General features: G+C 38.1%; 5 protein-coding genes across 13 annotated transcripts; 4 read left to right on the top strand and 1 right to left on the bottom strand.

The window, feature by feature from the left end:
• Nucleotides 1-211: 211 nt before the first annotated feature.
• Nucleotides 212-4,318, top strand: LOC103870151 (protein DELAY OF GERMINATION 1). 4 transcript variants are annotated; one of them, XM_033292825.1, is made up of 2 exons: nt 212-1,151; nt 2,844-4,318. In XM_033292825.1, the coding sequence occupies exons 1-2, from the start codon at nt 745-747 to the stop codon at nt 3,148-3,150; spliced, it is 714 nt and encodes a 237-aa protein (XP_033148716.1). In that variant the 5' UTR covers nt 212-744; the 3' UTR covers nt 3,151-4,318. The 4 variants fall into 4 exon arrangements, 2 of the variants coding, with proteins under 2 accessions (XP_033148716.1, XP_009146508.1); XM_009148260.3 differs by having other exon boundaries at nt 2,823-4,318; XR_004458580.1 differs by lacking the exon at nt 212-1,151 and adding an exon at nt 1,774-2,475 and having other exon boundaries at nt 2,844-2,983.
• Nucleotides 4,244-8,954, top strand: LOC103869977 (polynucleotide 3'-phosphatase ZDP). Of its 4 annotated transcripts, none has more exons than XM_009148063.3 (17): nt 4,244-4,917; nt 5,018-5,077; nt 5,165-5,464; nt 5,738-5,800; nt 5,884-5,961; nt 6,051-6,347; nt 6,636-6,692; nt 6,803-6,880; nt 6,971-7,039; nt 7,144-7,227; nt 7,370-7,426; nt 7,530-7,606; nt 7,728-7,809; nt 7,903-8,019; nt 8,273-8,397; nt 8,570-8,639; nt 8,721-8,954. In XM_009148063.3, exons 1-17 carry the CDS (start codon nt 4,477-4,479, stop codon nt 8,766-8,768), a joined length of 2,103 nt encoding a protein of 700 aa, XP_009146311.3. In that variant the 5' UTR covers nt 4,244-4,476; the 3' UTR covers nt 8,769-8,954. The 4 variants fall into 4 exon arrangements, with proteins under 4 accessions (XP_009146311.3, XP_009146312.3, XP_033148660.1 ...); XM_009148064.3 differs by having other exon boundaries at nt 5,162-5,464; nt 5,738-5,794; XM_033292769.1 differs by having other exon boundaries at nt 5,162-5,464; nt 8,593-8,639.
• Nucleotides 8,955-9,001: 47 nt separating this feature from the next.
• LOC103869975 lies at nt 9,002-11,193 on the bottom strand. Its single transcript, XM_009148061.3, has one exon. The coding sequence runs from the start codon at nt 10,976-10,978 to the stop codon at nt 9,167-9,169; it is 1,812 nt and encodes a 603-aa protein (XP_009146309.2). The 5' UTR covers nt 10,979-11,193; the 3' UTR covers nt 9,002-9,166.
• A 50-nt stretch (nt 11,194-11,243) lies between these two features.
• Nucleotides 11,244-13,485, top strand: LOC103869974 (rab3 GTPase-activating protein non-catalytic subunit). Its single transcript, XM_009148060.3, has 8 exons — nt 11,244-11,673; nt 11,791-11,925; nt 12,003-12,194; nt 12,281-12,342; nt 12,419-12,579; nt 12,649-12,797; nt 12,860-13,000; nt 13,094-13,485. The coding sequence occupies exons 1-8, from the start codon at nt 11,329-11,331 to the stop codon at nt 13,274-13,276; spliced, it is 1,368 nt and encodes a 455-aa protein (XP_009146308.1). The 5' UTR covers nt 11,244-11,328; the 3' UTR covers nt 13,277-13,485.
• A 271-nt stretch (nt 13,486-13,756) lies between these two features.
• Nucleotides 13,757-15,949, top strand: LOC103869973 (uroporphyrinogen decarboxylase 1, chloroplastic). 3 transcript variants are annotated; one of them, XM_009148059.3, is made up of 6 exons: nt 13,757-14,010; nt 14,087-14,235; nt 14,376-15,043; nt 15,119-15,354; nt 15,424-15,615; nt 15,687-15,949. In XM_009148059.3, the coding sequence occupies exons 1-5, from the start codon at nt 13,988-13,990 to the stop codon at nt 15,590-15,592; spliced, it is 1,245 nt and encodes a 414-aa protein (XP_009146307.1). In that variant the 5' UTR covers nt 13,757-13,987; the 3' UTR covers nt 15,593-15,615; nt 15,687-15,949. The 3 variants fall into 3 exon arrangements, with proteins under 3 accessions (XP_009146307.1, XP_033148691.1, XP_033148692.1); XM_033292800.1 differs by having other exon boundaries at nt 14,087-14,255; nt 14,372-15,043; XM_033292801.1 differs by having other exon boundaries at nt 13,917-14,010; nt 14,087-14,247; nt 14,372-15,043.
• Nucleotides 15,950-17,819: the final 1,870 nt, after the last annotated feature.

Raw genomic sequence — 17,819 nt, 5'->3', positions numbered from 1 at the left:
TATGATATCAATTAGTGCATCAAACAGAAAGATTAAAAGTGAATAAAATGTTGTGTTAGTGGAATTGAAATATCTTCTAAAATGAAAATGAAGCACGGACCAAATATGTTTTAGATAATAGGATGACAACACTCTGATGGGTCCATTATAGTATATTTTACTTATTCTGATCCACCGACCAAATATGTTAGATAATAATCAGATGGGTCCAATATATTTTTGATAGATCTCATGGGCCCAAAAGTAGTCCTATCCGAGAATCTTATGTCTCCACAACGTCTCTGGGTCCAGGCTCGGTGGGTAACGTACCCGGTTTATTCTCTGATTCACGATTGATTCCTAAACTAATCCGGTTTGTATCAGTATGCTGCCTGTCACCAATATATACTGAAATTTCAAATTTGTCATTTTATCTTGGATTTGGTATAGAATCTACGGAACTTGAGACCAAACCAGTTCGGTTTTCACATTTACACCTGAATCATTTACAAAGCTGGCCAAGTCTTATAATTTTGACAACTGGATACAGTTTTACACGTAACGTAACTTGTCCAAAAAAATACACCATCAATTCACAACGCGATAGAAATAGAACTTTACTTTTCTTTTGACTAATCAATAAGGTATACGTTTAATACAATAACAAAGTCGGTGACCAAATAAAAATCTTTATATAAAAGCATAGTGTTTGAGATAATATAAAATGGCTCGACCATCCCGAACACTACGGAGGACCCAAAAATAATGAGCCAAGAGACAGCGATAGAGAGCTTCAAGAAATTTCAACACACATGGATAGGGCAGCTACAACACCACCTCAACCACCTGCGCTCCGTCCAAAACCACCACCGCAACTCTGCTACCGGTGACGAGGAACGGCTGAGGGAAGCGGTGCAGAGAGTGATGGAACTTTGTAGAGAGTACCACAGGGCGAAGTTGGCCACGACGGAGAAAGATGTGGTCGGAGTTATGGCTGCTCCTTGGTCTTCGGCTCTTGAACGGTCACTCCATTGGGTTGGTGATTGGCGACCAACTACCTTGTTTCATCTGGTTTACACCGAGTCTAGTATTTTGTTTGAGTCTCGTATCGTTGATATTCTCCGGGGGTTTCGTACCGGTGATCTCAGTGATCTATCTCCTTCTCAATTCAGGTTATTTACCAAAACCCTAGTTACATACTTAAGTTTACCAATCAAAAATGTAATATGTAATGACTTTATTGTTTTATGAAAAGATATTCCAAAATATCATAACTTTTGTGAAAACAAGCTAGCTGTGCTTACCAAAACAATACTTGTCACAAGCATAAGTTGACTTTAAAATTTTAATTACAGGGGAAGATTAAAGAGAGAAATTATGGTCATAGATTGTGTATATATTTCATTAACTCGATTATTTACTTTAATTTTTCTGTGTTGATAACATATGGAGAAATCAAGATATAAAACATTCGAGATTAAGGTGATAGATTGTTTCCATTAGTTTCTGGTTTTAGTTTTTGGTTTTTAGATTTTGGTTTTAGATTTTGGTTTTTAGTTTTTAACTTTTAGATTTTGATTTTTGATTTTCAGCTTTTAGTTTTGGTTTTTGGTTTTTAGATTTTGGTTTTGCTGTATTCTTAGTTTTTTTTTATAAAATAAGCAATAGATTATTTTAAAATAATAATTTTTTAAAAAATTACCATTAAAATTTATCAAAATATAGGGGCTGTTATTTTAAATAAAAACATTACCATGTTTTAAATTATTTTACTTTTAAGTGTTATACTTAAATATAATTAATAAAATATTTATAAATTATTAAAATTAAAATATTTTAAAATTTTGAAACTATTTATAGATTTTATTACATAAAATATTTTTGTTTTTTTGAAGTTGAATGGCTGTTTTTTCAAATTAATATAATATATTGTATTGATATAATATTTTAAATTTATAATTTTTAGTTGTTGTTTAGTATGTATAATAAAATTATTCAATAATTTATTTATAGATATTAGTAAGTAATTGGTTACAACTAATACTAATATTATCTATTATTTACATATATGAAACACATAAATTATTTTACATTAATGTTAATTGATAAAAAAAAATTGTATGGAAATTTTATCTTTATGAAAACATTATTTACTTAATTATTAATTAATTAAACTATAGTATTTTATACAAAATTCGTTTTTGTATTGAAAATCCACAAAAAATTGGTTTTTGGCTTTTCTTCACAAATTGGTTAAAATTTTGAGAAACAAGTTTCCTTAAATTTTTTTTTTTTGATAATCCAGGGGTTCCCCACTTACGTGGGTCATTCCCCTGGGCCCGGTTAGGCAGCGGTCCACTTCACCCGGGAGGGCTTTACCTGGGCTGGGGACAAGGCCCAACACCCAGTACCGCATTTGATGACAGAATGGGTAGTTCGCCTCCGCTTGGCGTCGAACCCGTGAGCATGACAATTGGCCCACAAGGTCCTTACCAAGTGAGCTACCACATCCCGTCGTTTCCTTAAATTTTAGGGAATTTATTTGTTAAAAAGCTTGATTGGCAAGTGAAATGGTTTTTACAAAAACAAAAACTAAAAGCTAAAAACTTGATTGATAAAAAGTTTTTACAAAAGCAAAACCAAAAACTAAAACATAAATTACAAACAATCAATCTCTAAAACGCATTTGATCATGATTATAAATATTTAATTATTTTTGTTATTTTGGTAGTTGTAATGGTTTTTCTTGTTGTTGCAAAAGTGTTATTTTATGTTGTTCTTCGATACGTAAGCATGAGGACGACTAACTATATACATTTTGATTATTTAAATTTTAATATTAGGTTTAAATTTGTCAAAGGCAGGAAGGTGAGTGAGCTACAATGCGAGACGGTAAAGGAAGAGAATGCGATAACGGAAGAGTTATCAGAGTGGCAAGACGACGCGAGCGAGCTCGTCATGGGAACTGTGTCGAATCTCGACCAGAGGATACGACGGCTAGCAGAGATCGTTCATCGAGCCGATGATCTCCGACTGAGAACGATCACAGGTGTGGTGGAGCTCCTAAGTCCGCTGCAACAAGCCGAGTTTCTCATTGCTGCGGCTGAGCTTCGTAGGGGGGTTTCTGGTTGGGGGAGTAGCCACGACCGTCGTCGAAGTGCCAACGTCTAAAACGCATGTTAACGGTTTTGGAAAGCTAATAAGAATTGAGAGGATTTAATAGTTGTTAGATAATAATTATATGTGTTTACCATGTTTTTATTATCCAAATTGAGTTTGGTTTTTACATGGTTATGAAATATGGAAAACTGTCTTATGTTATGTATGCATGTTTTACGATATATAAGTCGAACTATGTCTTGTTAACTTGCCCTCTTTTTAGTCAGTTTGAAAAATTAGATGGGACTAACTGAAGCTTTTGTTTCTTTGTAAACAAAAAATAATAAATACACGTGAATCGGGGGACGTGGGTTATCGTTGGTTTCTTTAGACCAAGTGGATACAGAAAAAAAAGGTCAAAGAACATTATTACAAAAGACATGAAGTGAACGTGGCGTGGTAATATCTCTCGAAGACATGCATGAAGACACTTGGTATGGTACGCGTCCTTCTATCACGGCGTCGATTCCTAGCGTTTTGTTTGGTTGGCTGAGTTAAAACTGCAAGAGATTCTCTCTCTTTTTTCCTCGTTAAAAATAAGAGATTCTTCTTCATAAATTATTTTATTCAAATAATCGAAGATACTGGTGACATAGCCATTTTATATTTGTTTGGTCAGAGGACAGCTCTCTTCCCAATTACGCACTTGGTGTACCTTTTGATTTCCCTTGCATCCTCGTGCAATTTTAGTTGTTGTTCGCTTTTTTGTGTAATGTTTAGTTAACTATGAAAGTTTATACTTCAATTAATTTATTTATGCTTATATGTAATGCCTATAGTAGATGGAAAAAAAATCAAAGGGTTATAGTTTATAATAGTTAGCATAAAAATCACTTAAAATTACAATAGTGAACGCCTTGGTCTAGTGGTTTGACCAAGAATTTATTAATACTTTTATATCAGAAGATCTAGATTTTAATTTTCGGAGAAGATGGAACTATGCAAATTAAGAGAGAAAAAACTTACAAGAGATCTAAAGTATGGCGCAAGGAATACTCATATGATAATGCTCAGGGTAGCTCAGGTGATGCAGTCATGCGTGAATTCTTATATGGCAGGTAAAACTGTCGGCTATAGAATCGTCTGTAATATTTCTAAAATTATAGTTATCCAGTGTTAAAAAAAATTTACAATAGTGAGAAATTCCATAAAGTTAACCGTTACAAAAAAAAAAAAAAAAGGTTCCATAAAGTTGAATTCCCCCTGAAAAGTTTGAAACCAACTCAAGTGTCAGTTATTGGACTTTTATAGGTTAAAACGGCCCAATAAATAAAACTAAAGCCCAATAAACAAAAAAAGGAAATTCTATCTTGAGACTGTAAAGCAATATGTATTTACATGCAAGTCCTTATACTCCAGGTCAATTACAATTCCACAGTCTTCTTCCACTTCAGAATGGCGGGAAAATGTGAACTGAGCCCTAATTTTCTCGAAATCTCCCCCAATGGCCATATGGTTTTAACTTCCTTCGTCTTTCATCACTCTCACTCTTCCTCTCTTTCGATTATCCACTCTTCCAATCTCTTTTTTCCGAGAACGAGGAGGAAAGTGTCTCTACCATCAAAGAAGATGCCGATCGTAGCGGAGTACGCGAAGTCGAACCGGTCTTCGTGCAAGGCGTGTTCGAAGGCGATCGCGTCGAAAACCTTAAGGGTGGGGATGATTAGCAAGGGACCTGGCGGATTCGACATGACCAGGTGGCACCATCTGGAGTGTTTCCCTACCGATTCGGTGGCGATTGATTCCGTTGATGATGTCAAAGGCTTATCCGCTTTAGAGGTTAGCGTTTCTCATCCAAAGTTTTTACCTTTTTTTTTGTTTTGTTAATAAAATATTATTTACTGTTATTTGTGTTAATGCATTTGTGTGATGGTGGCAGAAAGATGATCAGGATGCTTTGGCGAAACTGGTGGAACAGTGTGGTGAGCGTGCTAAAGAAGTAAGATAAGATAGTTCACTCTTGTTTGCTCATGTAGATTTGGAATGTAGACTGATATAACTGCTTGTATCTGTTGAAATGAAGCAGGTCGATGAGAAGGAAGAAGAGATTAAAGATCCTGGATCAGATGAAATAAGTGGGGAGAAGGTTAAGGAGGCGAAAGGTTCTTCTGCTTCTGCGAGCGTTATTGCTGAGTATGCTAAATCAAGCAGATCGTCATGCAAGAAGTGCTCTCAGACGATTGCTGCTAGAGAACTGAGGTTGGGGATGGTGACTAGAGACTCCCGGGGATTTGATATGACTAAATGGCATCACTTGGGATGTTTCCCTGTTGAATCAGTTGCAGTTGATTCTGTAGAGGAGATTGGTGGATTTTCATCACTGCAGGTTAGTAGTCTGTATCACATATTTGGAGTTTTCTAGTTAAGGTGATAGAGCTTCTGGATGGTTGAATATATCCTTCGGTAACTTAGATCATAAAATCAAACCAATAATTCTATTTCACAAGTATTGTCAATGTCACGTGGATTTTCAAATATATCAATGGCGTCATTTTTTTGTCAGTCTCCCGTTGAATAAATTACAAAACATATAAGTAATAAGTTTCTTTGTTTGTACTGCCGTATATTGCATAACTGCTTCATTTGTTATGCTAAACAGAGCGATGACCAGGATGCACTAAAGGAGTTTGTGCTACAATGCGGGAAGAAGACCTCGGTAGATGTACTAGCAAAAACCTTGTTTGATAGTGTGTTTATAGTGTTTTATGTACTAACTTCTTATATCATTTCTTTGTGGATTTGCAGAAGATGGAAGAAGTTAACGATGAATCTGTAGCTGATAAAGGGCAAGCGGAGGAGACAAACAAAAGAAAACATTCTCAGGTTACTAGATAGCAAAGGGCTTACTTCATTATGGTTTGCTCATGTGGATTTAGAATGTATAATAAATTACATTTCTTAACTGCTTACAGGTTGAGGAAGAGGTAGAGATTAAAAAGGCCGGATCAGATGAAAAAAGTGGGCAGAAAGTTAAGGAGACGAAAGGTTCCTCTGCATCTTCAAAAGTTATTGCTGAGTACGCCAAATCAAGCAGATCATCATGCAAGAAGTGCTCTCAGCCGATTGCTGCTAAAGAACTGAGATTAGGGATGGTGACCAGAGACTCTCGGGGATTTGATATGACTAAATGGCATCACTTGGGATGTTTCCCCGTTGAATCAGTTGCAGTTGATTCCGTAGAGCACATTGGTGGATTTTCATCGCTGCAGGTTAGTCTGTATTTATAGATTAAGAATTTCCAGTTAAGTGGATAGAACTTCTGGGGTTTGCATATGTCCTCTGGTTACTAGGATCATAAATTGAAACAGATAATTTTATTTTGAACATAGATGTGTCATGTTGAATATTTGATAAAAAGAATCGTCACGTTGACTCTCAGATATACCAATGGCACGACATCATTGTTAGTTCATGTTGAATAAACACCCAAACATATAACCAGCCTTAGTCGTGCTGACACATCTTTTATATTTGATTCATTTGTTACAAAATAACAGAATGGAGATCAAGATGCATTAAAGGAACTGGTCCAACAATGCGTGAACAAGACCTTGGTAGGTTTACTAGTAAAACTCTTTCACAGATATTTGCTTTCATTTCGAGGCTTACATATTTGAGGCCTCTCTGAATTAAGTTCTTACTCCATTTCCTGGCGGGGTTGCAGAAGATGGACGAAGATAATGATGAGACTGGAACTGATCACCACCAAACGGAGGAGACAAACAAAAGAAAACACTCTCAGGTTATTAGATAGCATTAATCACTTCTTCTAATATAATTTTGTAAATGCTAAATTTTCATTGTCCTGTAATTGATTGTTTTTTTTGTGAAGGTTGGGGAGGTATTGGTTGAAGATGAAGTACAAACAAATGCGAACCAACCGAGTACTAGAAAACCTAAGGTATGCAAGCAATAAGATATGTATTTAAACACCTGCTCATGGTTGATAGTCTGTTCTTACTGATAGAGATCCTCCTAACTGATTTTAAACATTGTGTTATGCAGATGAACACCAGTGAGTCAACTTCTCAGGTCGTAGCTGAAGCAGAAATATCCTTTTCAGCTTCTGATGTGAAGGAAAAGTACAGGGTAAGTCTTAGTGTGTAATAAGTTAACGTTCTGTATTATCCGTTAACTTTATCTTATTCCTAGGGACTTTGCAGCTGTGACATACGTATTCATTTTCCAATCTTATCTCTCTGGCTGCTAATACTGTCTTTTTTTTTTCCAGGATGCCAGTCTATTACCGAAGTGGAAAGCGTTTGAGACTGTAATATTCCTTGAGCGGGTCAGAAATCATCTTTTTTAGATATGATGTTATTTTCCTAGTATAAATATAAGGCAGTGTATGTTGTGTCTTAATGATTAATTCATTTGCTGCATCTTAACAGGATGATGGTCTTAATGATTCAGAGAAGATAGCTGCATTTGATTTTGATGGATGCCTTGCAAACACATCTGTGAAAAAGTAAGAAGCCACTCGTTCACTCAGAATTTTGCTGTTCTTCTCTGTTTCGAACCTCTTACATTGACTATTTATGATTTCTATAAAGGCAATCACATATTATTTTCGTTTTCCTCTTTCTCAGAGTAGGTGCAGATGCATGGTCACTTATGTATCCTTCTATTCCTGAGAAACTGCAAAGTCTTTATAGTCAAGGCTATAAGCTGGTACTTTCTTTTCCTTTTGTATTCCCTCTAATCCATGTTACTGAATTGTCTCAGTTTGTTCGTATAGAGATACTGATTTTAAATGGTCATCAGGTGATTTTCACAAATGAGTCCAACATTGACCGGTGGAAAAACAAAAGACAAGCTGCTGTTGACTCGAAAATTGGACGCCTCAACAGTTTTATCAAACGCGTGGAGGTCCCCATTCAGGTGAAGTGCGGTTTGGTTTTCCATAGTTAACAGCGTTATTTTATCTTCTCAAGCACGTACACTGCTTCAACAAATCCTAATTATTATTTAGTAATACAAAAGAAACTATGACGCAGACAAAAGCTCTATGTTGAAGTTAGTTCTGTCTTGCCAGTTCTCATAAGCTAACGTTTGAACTTTTCAATTTTCCAAACTCTTAATTCTCTGACATGCTGGTATCTGAAGATTGATTATGGTTTCGTTCTGTATGCAGGTGTTTATAGCCTGTGGAGTCGCAAGTTCTGGTGGTAAAGATGACCTTTACCGCAAACCCAAGCCTGGAATGTGGCAACTCATGAAGAAGCACTTTAACTCTGGAATTGAAATTGATATGGATAAGTTCGTTTTCTCCCAACTTGCTCTTAAAATTTTGAATTTAGCTGTGAAATTTCTAGCAAGGCTGGAAAGATTACACACATTTGTCCATCAGCTTTCTTTCCTATTTAAACTCCATCTGTTTGTTTGTGTTCTCTCTAGCACTTCAGTTTGGTTATAACTTTTGTATCATTAGATCGTTCTATGTTGGGGATGCAGCCGGAAGAAAAGGCGATCACAGCGACGCAGACATTAAATTTGCGCAGGTATTTGTTACAAACATCTCAGCAATACTCGAGATAATTTGCGTGACTGTTCTGATAGAAAGCTACTTTCTTTGGTTGCAGGCGAATGGATTGAAGTTTTTTACTCCGGAGGAGTACTTTATCGCTTGAAGTTAGGGAACTCAGCTGTTAAGTCTTGTGCGTTATGTTAGCAAATCTCTTTTGTCAGGCACGAATACTTTTTGTGATCAAACTATAATCAATGCGTCTTTAACTTTAACAGTCTTTTAATATGACACTGTCAGTTGTATTTAACTCAACGCGCTTTTGTACATGGCACTGCCATTTAAGCATCAACTTATCAGCGTACAGAGCTTACTGATCCAAGAAAAGAGAAGCACAAGCAACATAACAAAACCATTGACAACAAAAAATGCTTCAATTTCCGTTTCATTTTACATACATAAGGTTGGAAAGTTCTTGGATAATCTCTTCTTAATGCTCTAATACCATACATAAAACATTCTCTCAGTAATAATCAAAACAGACAAGACCTGAACTGATTATTATCACTCATTTTGGCCAATCTCGCCTTCCAAAATAGCGTGTCTTGTCAGAACAATCTCTTTCACAAGGTTCCTGTAAACAAAGGGCCTAACAGCAGCACGAAGAAAGAGCTCAGGTGGGATTCTACTCTTCTTTATCTTCTTCATCCACCTTCCATATCCTACAGTCTTCCATTCTTCTGGCTTCACTTTCGCCTTCTTACCTCTCATCTCCAACTCATCTCCTCCAAAATCTCCATCTCCATCTTCTCTTTCCGCCATTGCCTTCAACTGCTTCTCATAAAACTTATCCGAAACCACCATGCTCATCTCCGCAAGCGTCTCCATCCTCTCTGCATTACTTGTCGCTTTCTTGAATTGCTCTTCCCAATACCTCTCATCCTGTTCCGGATCAACCTCATCTACTTCACCTTCCAAACTGTCTTCTTCCACGTTCCCTTCCACATCAACAACCATATTATCATCATCATCCTCTTCTTCTTCCTCCATCTCGCTATCACCACCTTCATCTTCAACCCATTCAGAAAACTCACCCTTCTCCGAGCTCCCACTATTAATCACCTCATCCTCATCTTCATCCGGAGCATCACACCCAAGCTCCATCTCCTCCAGCTTCGCTTTCCACTCTTTAGTATACGGATGCAACAACTCAATCGGATGGTTCCCAAGCAAAAACCTCAAAACCTTAGACTTCTTCTCATCACTCAACTTCTCATAAGCCTTCACCACATCATCCACAAAAGCGGTTTGCCTCACCTTCAACATCTTACACAACCCTCCATAGTAAGTACTCAACTCCACCCTCCCATCATCATCCTCCACCTCAAACACGTATCCAGCCTCCGTCACGGGGTTCAAATAAGGCACAATCGAGTTAAAAAAATCTTCCTGAGGCTCGAACCTACACTGAAACACAGGCTTCTTCACATAAACAATATCAGGCCTAAACCAAGCGGCGCACTGACATATCAAAGACCTCGACTTGTTCCCCAACCTCCCCATCAAGTTCCACTTATCCAACCTCTTCTTCTTATCCACCTCCACAACGACCTCACTCACCAACGTCCACTGCTCCCACGGCAACTCACTCAACCTCCACTTGGGATGCCTAACGAAAACCCAAAAGTACCTCAACCCAACACCCGAATCCAACTCCTTGACCCGTTTCTGAAACGCAAGATTCATCTCGTGCTGCTCAACCTTCTCAAACTCCTCGTGATTCGCCACTTCCCCGTACATGGTCACGCACTCGTCGGAGATGGTCCCGCGGACGGGGTCCCCGACCACGACGCCGCGCCACGAGTAAGGCCCGAACTCACCGTACTTGAACCAGTCGTGAGGGTGGCGCAGCCTCGGGTCGTCCTTGTCCATGAACCGGACCATCCTGTCGTACCCGAGCCCGATCATCTCGAGCTCGTCTTCGGTGAACTTGTCCGGGTGGCTGCTGAGGATCTTGCTCCGGGACTTGTCGGGGTTGTTGTAGAGGCGGTAGAACAGAGACTCCGCTAGCTTCTTGGACTTCTCGCGGGCGTTGCGCTTCGCCTGCTTTCTTGTGTCGGAGTCTCCTTCTATCCTCCCGCCGGATGAGCCTCCGGGTTTCTTCTTGCTCCGCCCCGCTAATGCGCGAACGTCTCGCCGGAAGCCACCATAAAGCTCGGAGCTTTTGACTCCGAAAGTAAACTTCCTCTCGGTAAGTGGTAAAACGGATACAGTTCTTCGTGCGAAGGAGTTGGGTGGAGATTTGCGGATTGAGAAAGGGGAGATGAAGAAGCTAGGGTTTAGGGTTTTAGAAAAGGATAAGTCTTGGCCTAACATTTCTTCCTTCCGTGAAACAACGAAGAGACGGAGAGAGAGACAGAGATGACGATTAGATACTGTAATAATATAATACGACTGCGTTTAGGCCTGTTAATTGAGCAGATGAATACCATACGACGCCGTTTAGGCCGTACGGCTGCGTCTAAGCCTATTAAGCCGACATAATACGACGCCGTATTAAGCCTATCAATACTAAGTCGACCCAATACGGCGCCGTTTTAAAATCGATGGATGGCGTTTAAGCTGATTAATACGACGGCGTTAGACGTTAATACCCGACAAGCAATAAAAGTAACTAACTAAAAATCCTGTCTTTTTTTCTTTTTCTTTCTTCGATTAAACTTGCGATGGCGAAGAGGATACACCTGACGGAACTAGGCTGCATCGCGTGCGAGGAACTCACCGAGCTCGGCGCGGGTAAAGAAGGGTGGCTCGTGAACAATCCAAACCTTATCTCCGCACTCGATTCCCACTCTATAGCCCTAGCCCATCGATTCCTCATCCTGATCGTGAATTGGGCTGATCCCGACTCTCTTCGCGTCAAGATCAGACCCGATCTGTCTCCCATCGAGGCGGAATCTATCACAGCGATCGAGTGGTTAGTGTTTGACGACGTCAGAGTCGTCCTCGCCGGAACCTCCTGTGGTTATCTCCTGGTTTACTCTATTGCCGGTGATCTGATTCATAAACAGGTAAAAAAAAAAATTCATAATATTAAAACTGATGTTTGGTTTAAACAATTGTTGTCCGAAAGAACCCCAGTTATTTAGTTTGGTTACTTCAAGTGATCTTATGTATATATGTTACAGTTGGTGCATCCTAGCCGTATATTGAAACTAAGAGTACGTGGCACTAAGAAAGATTTGATGCAAGAGACATCCTCTGAGGAGATTAGCATTGTGTTGCCTGGCATTATTGCTCGCTTTGATGGCTCCAACATTCAGGTTTAGTGTTTAAAAATACTTCTGACGTAATGGGAACTGTTAAGTTCTGAGAGTTTTTGTCTTTATGATTTGTATAGAGTATGCTTCAGAAATGGTTTCAAGAAAAAAATTCAAACTTTTGGGACCAAAAGAGTAAAAAAGGTGATCCGGAAGATACTGGGAGTTTGCACCAACGATTACCTTATCAGATATGGAATGTTAACAAGAACGGTGTGTGCGTTGATGCTACTATCACCGGCATAATGCCTCCTCCGTTACTGGAGCATCAGGTGATTAGTCATGTCTATTTGATTTTTTTTTTTTGAAGGATATACTATTTGATTTATAATTGTTACTGATTTTATTTGTTTGACAGTCAAGTCAACGTTATTACTGTGCAGTGACCATTGGAGAGGATGCTGTTATCTCGGCTTACAGGTTGGTAACGTTTTCGATGGTGTTACTTTCTTTGATGTTCTTTTGTTTGATTAGAGTTATTATGCTTCTTTGAAAGGCTCTCTGAAGATAGAGGTAGATCGCTTGTTGGAGCGATTCTATCAAAAGTTGTACCTGCAGCTGCTTCAACCATTGCTTCTTTTTCAAAACTGATCTGGAGAAGTAATGATCAGTCACCAAAGCGAAAGCCAGAAGCTAAGACTCAATCATTCGCTCGAGGTAGATTTCATTCACTAGACTAGATCATTATGTGGGCATTCATGACATTTTCAAAATGTTGGTCTCCAGCTTCATCCTTGACATGTATAAAGGACTACCCAAGGAAAGGCGAGAAGCTGACGTTATCCCCAAGCGGGACATTAGCTGCTATAACAGATTCTCTTGGTCGTATACTTCTGCTAGACACTCAAGCTCTCGTGGTTGTCCGACTATGGAAGGTTCGTTTTAGCATCATCCTTCATACTTCTTTTTTCTCGCTCACAGAGTTTTTCCGCTTCAGGGTTATCGTGACGCCAGCTGCGTGTTCATGGAGATGTTAGCCAAAAAAGATAAAGGAAAATCTGTATATCACACAGAACCGGTGAAAAGCGATTACTGTCTATGCTTAGCCATTCACGCGCCACGCAAAGGCATCATCGAGGTAACGTTTATCATCTTCTCTCTCAAAGACATTATAGTTGTTTTGATTATTTGGCGTGATTTGATTTGATTTTGCTACGGACTTTGAAAGCAGGTGTGGCAGATGAGAACGGGGCCGCGTCTTCTAACGATTCAATGTGCGAAAGGTAGCAAGTTGTTGCAGCCTGCGTATAGGTTTGGATCAAACTCTTCGTCTTCTCCTTATATTCCTCTTGAAGTCTTCTTACTCAATGGAGATTCCGGCCAAGTCTCTATGCTCAACCGATCTCTGTCTTAAGTAACCGTTTCATTTTCATTTTTTTTCTTTTACACAAGCTTGTTGTGCATAGCTAAGAGAGTCTCTAATTGATTACAAGAGCTATTAAACTATAATATGTTATCTAATCAAGAACAAGAAAATTGCAGTGATTCTTTAGTGTGTAGTTAACATTGTAACTAGATAGTGTCTATTTATTTGCTTCAAAGATTCAACAAATAGTTTTGCTACGTTTGTATGGGTTGGTTTCACAGAAAGTAACCGAGTAATCAGATTTGCGAAATGAAACATAGCTACTAGTGACGATGGATATGGAAGCACAGAGCAACTAGAGCGACATCAGTAGCTTCAACTACACCTCATTCTATATGACAAGCTTTGAAACTGTTTCCAAGATGAAAACACTGAAGCCTCTCCCCACGGCTGAAGCTTCTAACCAGACGGGAAACATGACAAATAAGTTGAAGATTGATAAACCGATTAATTTGAATCATCCTCTTAAATTGAACCGGGAAGTGTCACCCAAAGAGCAAGAAAATCCGGAAGGTGGGTCCTACTATTATCCAGATAGATCCTACGTGGCTACAGTACAGCCGTCTAGATGATTGACTTTAAAAAGGTCAAACCTTGAATCCCATTTCTCTCGGCGATAAGGAAACACCAGACCAAGGAGGAGCCGGGAAAATCAGACAGCAGTTGATCTTCGAACTCCAGCTTCTTGCGTGATTGAGAATGAGTTTATCATCACCAACCAGGTCCGATAAAGTTCCAATTTTTTTCCGATTTTTTTCTTCTTATTTTAGCTAAATCTAATCGGAGACTTGAATACAGTGCTTGCAGCTCGTCAAGATGTTACTCCTCGGGCTTATCGTTGCCAATAGGGTTCCGATCAAGTCCCATCAATGTAGGATTGGTTTCTCACCCAAGAAGACACACTAACTCTCCTCGGAAGCTCGTCATAGCTTCCTCCTCATCCTCAGGTTCGTATCTCCTCTACTCCAATTTCTCCAAAGTTTCATGCTTTGAGTCTTGGTAGATAAAGTTTCCAGCTTTAGGTCACTACTCACAGTTGAATCTGTAGCCTTCCTAATGAATCTCCCTCGCATTGTTTAAAAATCAGATCCTTTATTGGTTAAAGCTGCTAAGGGGCAACCAGTGACTCGTCCTCCAGCTTGGATGATGAGGCAAGCAGGAAGGTACATGTCCGTCTACAAAAAGCTAGCCCTGAAGCACCCTTCCTTCAGAGAGAGATCAGAGAACACTGATCTCATTGTGGAGATCTCTCTGCAGCCTTGGCAAGCTTTTAAACCAGACGGTGTCATCATATTCTCCGACATCCTCACTCCCTTACCCGCCTTCGGCGTCCCTTTCGACATCGAGGAAGTCAAAGGCCCTGTGATCCAGTCCCCCATCAGAACCGAAGATGATCTCAAAAAGCTGCATCCTATTGATCTTGAGAAGCTTCAGTTCGTTGGAGACTCTCTGAAGATTCTGAGACGAGAGGTGGGGGAGCATGCTGCTGTGTTGGGTTTCGTTGGAGCTCCGTGGACGATAGCGACTTATATAGTTGAAGGAGGGACGACTCGGACGTATACTGTGATCAAGAGGATGTGTCATACTGCACCTAATGTGCTGAGAGCTCTTTTGTCTCATTTGACTAAGGCTATTACGGAGTATGTTGTGTACCAAGTTGAGCACGGAGCTCACTGCATACAGATATTTGATTCTTGGGGTGGGCAGTTGACTCCTGAGATGTGGGAGCGCTGGTCCAAACCTTACATTGAAGAGGTATATAGTTTTAAGTACTTTTCCTCTTTGAGGACTTGAAAAGATTCTCTTTTGGCTAACGTTATATGTTGCTAGATCATTGATGCTGTGAAGAGAAGATGTCCAGACACGCCGATAGTTTTCTACATCAATGGAAACGGCGGCCTTCTTGAGCGGATGAAAGGAACCGGAGCTGATGTTATTGGACTAGACTGGACTGTAGATATGGCTGATGGAAGGAGGAGACTTGGGAGCGATGTTAGCGTGCAGGGGAATGTTGATCCAGCTTTCCTATTCTCTCCGCTTCCTGCTTTAACTGAAGAAATTCAAAGGTAGTTTGTTTACTTTGTGCTTATATTCAATTCAAGAAACTGAAAGAGAATGTTTGTTTTTGTGTAAAGAGTTGTGAAGAGTGCTGGACCAAAAGGGCATATACTCAACCTAGGACATGGTGTCTTGGTAGGGACACCAGAGGAAGCCGTGGCTCATTTCTTTGAAACCGCAAGGAGCTTGGATTACAAAACGTTTTTCCAAAACCATGTTCCTGCAGAATCTGAACTGGTTGCCTGAGGAGAGGAATGTTGAATAGACAGGTGAGAGACAAGTCCCCTTTCTGTTTTAGTTTTGTGAACATACGTTTGAATCTCTTTGGTTTTTGGTGCAGGAATCAGAGAAAAACTTCTGTTTCTGACTCATAATCTTATCCTAGAGTGAGTGACTTGCTTTGAGAACAGTCGACACTGTCCCGGTTTTAACTTTAACAGTGTCTTGAGTTTGAAAATTTTCCCTGTTTGTATTCTCGATCTTTATTTGTTGTATCTTCTATGTGAAACCAAGTAGGTTGTTTTTGTATCATGAACTGAAAAAGAAAAAGAAAAAGAAAAAGAAGCCACTAATCTCAGTCTGAATCAATTTGGGTTGGTCTGATTTGGTTATCCAATGTGATTTCCCGGTTAGATTTTCTGGATGTTAACCGGAAATACAAACGCATATAAACATAACTCCAGGTATTGGGCCTTCTTTCCTTCTTTTGTTGTTATGGGCTGATAAATCATAATTACATATAGTAGCACTTGTATGATTTATAGGAAACAATGGCTTTGATTGGTAAAAAGTATTAGAAAGTGAAAAACAATTTTTGTTATCAAGTAAATTAATATTTTCCTGTAAATCTTTTCTTCACTTAGAAAAACAGAAAATGTACCCCTGATAATGTGAGTCAAACGTGTAAATTTTTGTATCACTCTTTTACTCTCACAAATTTACCGATAAGAGCCAATATATAAAGTTTTACACAAAATTAAAATATAATATAACGTGTGTTTAGTATATACGTGAGTCAAACGTTTGATGTTTTTTTTTGACAAAACCGTTCGGATGGTTGTATCATTGTTTTGTGTCATCACCTGAATTCAAATCCGTATAATGCTTGTTATGAATTACAAATTGCTGAATACTCCCTCCATTTTAAAAAGATATATATTTTAAGTTTTTCACATTTATTAATAAAACATATTAAATTTTAGTTATCAATACATTATTTTTTGATATCAACTATTTCCCACAATTTTTAACCAATAAATTTTTTATAAACACCATTATATTTTTTTAATTTACAATTTTTAATTAATTTATACATCGAAAATGTAAAACATATATTTTTTTGAAATATTTTTTTTTCTAAAATATGATTCTTACGGAAAGAGTATTTAAAAGAATGAAATTGTAAGCTAATTTACATTTGTTCAAAAAAAGAAGTTAATTTACATAATGCAAAGTCAAATGAATTCGCAACATATTATTACTTATAAATTATAAAGTAAGATTTATGATTTTGGTCAAAAAAAGAGAATAAGATTTATGATTGCCATTTTCCCGGGAAAATGAACAGTTGCACTTTTGTGTCTACCATGGCCATTGGCCGTGTTTGCTTTCGTGAATCATCCCATTTATACTTTTTAACTATTCAAAGTTCTGTCACTGTTGGCTCGCTCTCTCCGGATGTTTCTGATAAATAATGTTAACTATCATCTAATACGTCAACCTAATTATCACCGACACTGATCCCACGCCAGACCACTATGCATAACTTTATTATAGCCACTTTAGCTATCATTCAATATATTATCTAACTGAACCTAACTATTTCTTTAACGTAGAAAGGGATCTCTATTGTGTTCAAAAAAACAAAAAAGAAAGGGATCTCTATAAGGCTATAAACTTTATAAAGTTGTTATATTTAATTCAGCATTATTGCTAAATTTCAAATTAAGAAGACGCCATGATTCATCAAACCTATAAATAAATACAAAAGGGTCAATGATACATGTTCGAACGAATCAGTATACCCAAGAGCCAATTTTCTAATAAGTTTTAAAATTCACAGACTTTTTGTTTTCTTGTTAAAAGTTTCATGAACTTTTATTTTTATTTTTTATACTCCAATATTTGGATTGTTTGAGACGACTTGTTTTAATCCTATAGTTTGGAACGTAGTTACATATGGGATCTAATTGTGTAATATTTTTTTCTGAAACTTTCTAATTGTGTAAAATTGTGAAATGAATTACATTTGAACCGAATATTCTAACAGATAGACAAGTGCTCAAGTTGGATACAGATCATTGATCAAGAACACTTTTTATGCTAAGAAATTACAAACTTGGTTGACTTGTGTACATATTATAATGACAAATTCAATGATTCGAAATTTGGAATATTCCATTGCTAAGCAATGAGAATACATAAACCTATACTGGAAAGTATATTTTAAGAAGTATAATGAATAATTGGTCTT

Source organism: Brassica rapa, chromosome A05 (assembly GCF_000309985.2).
Source record: "Brassica rapa cultivar Chiifu-401-42 chromosome A05, CAAS_Brap_v3.01, whole genome shotgun sequence".
Taxonomy (NCBI): domain Eukaryota; kingdom Viridiplantae; phylum Streptophyta; class Magnoliopsida; order Brassicales; family Brassicaceae; genus Brassica; species Brassica rapa.
This window is presented reverse-complemented; position numbering and strand designations above follow the sequence as displayed.